Below are 6000 nucleotides of genomic sequence, written 5' to 3' on the forward strand. Positions count from 1 at the left end.
AAATTTTTTCAACACTATCTTGTTTCGCTCTCAGAAAGCTATCCTACAAAGACATCGAAGCTTACTCAACACAGTATGAAGCAGTTTCTAATACACAATCTTATTAGTGGTGTTTCGGTCGCCAGCGCTCTCATAGGGGTGCTGATTTCAAAAACCACTACTTCAAATTATTCAACAATACTCAATGCAGCATGAAGCAGTTTCCAATTCAATAATACTCAACACAGCATGAAGCAGTTTCTAATAAATATATACATATATAAATATATACATATATAAATATATACATATATAAATATATACATATATAAATATATACATATATAAATATATACATATATAAATATATACATATATAAATATATACATATATAAATATATACATATATAAATATATACATATATAAATATTACATATATAAATATATACATATATAAATATATACATATATAAATATATACATATATAAATATATACATATATAAATATATACATATATAAATATATACATATATAAATATATACATATATAAATATATACATATATAAATATATACATATATAAATATATACATATATAAATATATACATATATAAATATATACATATATAAATATATACATATATAAATATATACATATATAAATATATACATATATAAATATATACATATATAAATATATACATATATAAATATATACATATATAAATATATACATATATAAATATATACATATATAAATATATACATATATAAATATATACATATATAAATATAGGGTGTCCAAAGGTGTGTTTAGCACAAACCTGAATACTGCGAATAGAAATAAACAAGTTACATATATATAAAGTTTATTTAAATATAATCACCATTGGATTCAATCACGCGTTCGCAGCGATCGATCCAGGCTTGAAAGACACGCTTTAAATCATCATGAGAAAATTGCTCAAATTGCTCTCTTACAAAATTTTCAAGATCATCTGGACTCGCGAATTCGCGTCCTTCAGCTCTCTTTTTTAGCGTGCCGAATAAATAAAAGTCAGAGGGTGCAATATCAGGTGAATAAATTGGGTTTGGAACAACTTTGACATTGTTTTCCACCAAGTAATTCATTACCTTATGACTTTTGTGAACTCTTGAATTATCAAAATGAATTGCAAACTTTTGTTTTGTTGTTTGGATTTCTCAAACTCATCAGAATTGATAATTTGAGTAAGAACATTGTCAATTAGATACTGAGCATTCATCGTATTAGGTTTTTGAAGAATATCAATTGCGATGATGCCATTCACGCCCCAAAAAACCGACAACATCATCATTGGTGTGTCAATTTTTTTCTTCGGGAATGTTTGCGGATTTTCATCCTTCGGGATCCACATGATTTTGGCTTCTGTTGCATATTGAAACCAAGACTCGTCCCTGTTACTAAAAAGCGAAACTTCTTGGATTGATACGCACCCAATATAGAGAGGAGCTCTTTCGAAGATTGGACTCTAGATTTTTTTGAACTGAATTAAGGTTGTGCGGAACCCAACGTGTATACTCTAGTTTGTAGTTCAAATAATTGTGCAGATAATAACTGACTGTTGTACGTGGTATCTTTGTCATCTCCTCTATCCTTCTGAGTGATGCTCTTGGGTCTTCATCTAGCGCTTGAAGAATTGCTTTGATTTTTCTTTGATCCGGCGATTTTTTGTCAATTTTTATGATGGGCGCCTTTTTGTTCATGAAGTGATACATCCTAACATGATACGTTACAGTGGAATAGCTAGGAGCATCCATACCGAAGCATTTTACCAATGTCTCGTAGATTTTTTTACAGTCTTTGCATTTTTTTGCAAGAGCGAGGATGTTTTCTTTATGATTCATTAAAAAAATGAAAAAAATCCCGCCATAATTTCCCGCGAAACCGCCTCTTGTCTCAAAATTCATTTTATATCCCTGCATGGCGCCAAAATACAACATACTCATCATATACATATATTCATATTTTTTATTATATATTTATAATCAGCATATATCTCCTTTAATAGTCTCATAGAGAGCGCTGTGCTAAACGCACCTTTGGACACCCTATATATACATATATAAATATATACATATATAAATATATACATATATAAATATATACATATATAAATATATACATATATAAATATATACATATATACATATATAAATATATAAATATATACATATATAAATATATACATATATAAATATATACATATATAAATATATACATATATAAATATATACATATATAAATATATACATATATAAATATATACATATATAAATATATACATATATAATATATACATATATAAATATATACATATATAAATATATACTATATAAATATATACATATATAAATATATACATATATAATATATACATATATAAATATATACATATATAAATATATACATATATAAATATATACATATATAAATATATACATATATAATATATACATATATAAATATATACATATATAAATATATACATATATAAATATATACATATATAAATATATACATATATAAATATATACATATATAAATATATACATATATAAATATATACATATATAAATATATACATATATAAATATATACATATATAAATATATACATATATAAATATATACATATATAAATATATACATATATAAATATATACATATATAAATATATACATATATAAATATATACATATATAAATATATACATATATAAATATATACATATAAATATATACATATATAAATATATACATATATAAATATATACATATATAAATATATACATATAAATATATACATATATAAATATATACATATATAAATATATACATATATAAATATATACATATATAAATATATACATATATAAATATATACATATATAAATATATACATATATAAATATATACATATATAAATATATACATATATAATATATACATATATAAATATATACATATATAAATATATACATATATAAATATATACATATATAAATATATACATATATAAATATATACATATATAAATATATACATATATAAATATATACATATATAAATATATACATATATAAATATATACATATATAAAATACAATATATATACATATATAAATATATACATATATAAATATATACATAAATATAAATATATAATATATATATCATATATAAATATAAATAAAATATACATATATAAATATATACATATATAAATAATACATATAAATATATACATATATAAATATATACATATATAATATATACATATATAAATATATACATATATAAATATATACATATATAAATATATACATATATAAATATATACATATATAAATATATACATATATAAATATATACATATATATATATACATATATAAATATATACATATATAAATATATACATATGGCATTCCAAACGGGAACCGCGGTTGGTTACCATGGATTTCCGTCACCGGTCACATTTTAAAGATTTTTAAAGCCTTATAAAAATATGCTTTGTAAATCATTTTTTGTAAATCGGCAAAAATTTGGTAATTTTCTTCAACTAATAAATCTGCGAATAGCATTTATAATACAAGAACAATCTTTTAAAATGCGTTTGATTCATTTTTGTATAATTTCATATAGGCACATATATTCTTCCGGGACTTTCCGTGATTTTACCGTAAATCATTAGTTTACACCAATTTTTCCGTATTTTTGAATAGTTTACTGCACTTTTTCCGTAAAATTGAGTTACGGGAATCCGCAAAATTTCCGGACCTCATTTTTCATAGAATATAATAATAATATTTGATAAAAAGATATATTATTTATATTTTTGAAAAGTGAATTGATAACTTGATTGAATTGATAAACTTGATTTTTTTATATGGTTAATTTTTCAAATGATATTATGAAGATCTAAAATATTAAAAGTAAAAAATTGAATTACGGAAAAAGTGAGGTCAAAAGTGAAATAAATTTGCAGAACAATTTTCATTGAAATAAGCTTTATTTTTCATTATTAATAACAATGCTGTAATAAACAGAAATTCATCAAATGACAGCTCTCAATTTTTTGATATTTGTAAATTCTAAATTGAATGAGAAAAATGAAATAATACTAAGCATAATACAATATTCTAGATTTATTTATAATTAGGAAAAAGTTAGTTTTGAGAGTACTTTTCATAGGCATATAGAATGAAATCTTCTGAAAAATAATATCATATAAACTCATATTATTTTCTAATATATAACTATTTTATATAAAAATCAAATTCAATGATCTTAAAAGCGAAGGATAAACCTCAAAATTTACGAATATAATGAGTGGGAATATAATGCTTATCTATCATAAAACCATATGAAATATCAATTTTTGCTTTACGCCTAATTTTTGACGACAATTAGCAAAAAATGTTAAATGTTAACACTCAGTCCATTTGAATATGAAAAATAAAATTGACTTTGATTAAATGTTTTTATTTATCATGCAATTCTTCTTGCGACCAAAGATTTGAATAAAAGTTCAAAAAATAAGATAGCTTAAAAAATAATATACGGTAGTGTTTACTAATAGATGAATAGTATATAAATTCTATTAAAATGGATTTGATCCAAAAAAATATATAAAATTTGATCATAAATAAAATCGTTTTAAATTACTTCTTCATTTAAATTATAACAATTATTTTTGGTTTTATAGTTTTTAAAGCTCATGTGGTTTTTTAACCACAGAATACTTATGTGCTGTAGCAAGCTTGCAATCCAAAGCTCACGTTAGACAACAAGAGTCATGAAGTCTCATACTAAGGGATATCCAACATATATTTTAATCTAATGTTTGTGACAAATATTCAACATAAAATTAAGTTTTCGTTTCGTTACAAGGCATTCATACTTTGGAGATATCATATTTAATGTACAGAAAAGTTAATATTAAACAATACATGCTAAAGAATTAATAAATAAGATAATAAAATAAATTTATACGTAATTACTTTCATTTAATATGCTTTATGCTGTATAATATTGATTAAGAGGCATTAAAAGGTTCCATAATCTGCTTTTATAGGCAAGATTTTTGATAAAAATTTTAAATTTTGAAAAATGATGAGAAAAGGAAAAAAAAGGTAAATGAGAGCAAGAGGAGGGAAAAAAAGAAAAAGAAAAGGAAGGGAAGGGAAAAATAAAAGAAAGAAGGACATATAAAAATTTAGATGCGCATTCTTAATGCCGAGGCGGCTTGCCGCCGAGGCGCGATTTTTTTAGGCCTCTACGGTAACCCGGCAATGTTTTTTTAAATCTTGTACAGCCCTATATATACATATATAAATATATACATATATAAATATATACATATATAAATATATACATATATAAATATATACATATATAAATATATACATATATAATATATACATATATAAATATATACATATATAAATATATACATATATAAATATATACATATATAAATATATACATATATACCCAGATTTTCCTTACTTTTACCACTCCCCCACAAGACGAAGAGCGATCAATACTCAGAATCATTTAGAATAGTTTGAAAAGTTTGTTGTGTTCTTATTTAGAGCTTGTATAATGAGTTGTCGTTGTGTTGTATTTCTCTCATAGACGCTGTTTCATTGACATTTTATTCAGATAAAATATGCTTTCAATAGAAAAAGAAAATTCAAGTTGCTACAACTAAACCATTAGATGAACTTTTTACTAATGTCGGTCAAAAGTTTGAGACAGAGACGTAAAGCATGAAGGCTATCGTTTTGACTACCCATTGAGATGGTAAAGACCCATCCGTCACAAAAGCTATTGCTTTCGTAGAATGAAGTTCATTTCAGAAGCCATACATGGTTTCCCATTTACGGTCGGTTTTGAAGTTCGATACTATAACAAAGAAAAACGTACGTATGAGAAATTTGAACAGGGAAAACTTTTACAAGTTAGTTTTGC

The 6000-nt window shown here is 22.5% G+C and overlaps 1 pseudogene across 1 annotated transcript, besides 3 other annotated features; it reads right to left on the reverse strand.

The window, feature by feature from the left end:
* Nucleotides 1–777: 777 nt before the first annotated feature.
* Nucleotides 778–2078: a mobile genetic element.
* Nucleotides 858–1982, reverse strand: TVAGG3_1005710 (annotated as a pseudogene). Its single transcript has one exon. A coding segment is annotated over exon 1 (1125 nt).
* A 1985-nt stretch (nucleotides 2079–4063) lies between the features above and the next one.
* Nucleotides 4064–4098: a mobile genetic element.
* Nucleotides 4099–5154: 1056 nt separating this feature from the next.
* Nucleotides 5155–5360: a mobile genetic element.
* The last annotated feature ends 640 nt before the right edge of the window (nucleotides 5361–6000 follow it).

This window comes from Trichomonas vaginalis, chromosome I (genome assembly GCF_026262505.1).
Source record: "Trichomonas vaginalis G3 chromosome I, whole genome shotgun sequence".
Classification (NCBI taxonomy): Eukaryota; Parabasalia; order Trichomonadida; family Trichomonadidae; genus Trichomonas; species Trichomonas vaginalis.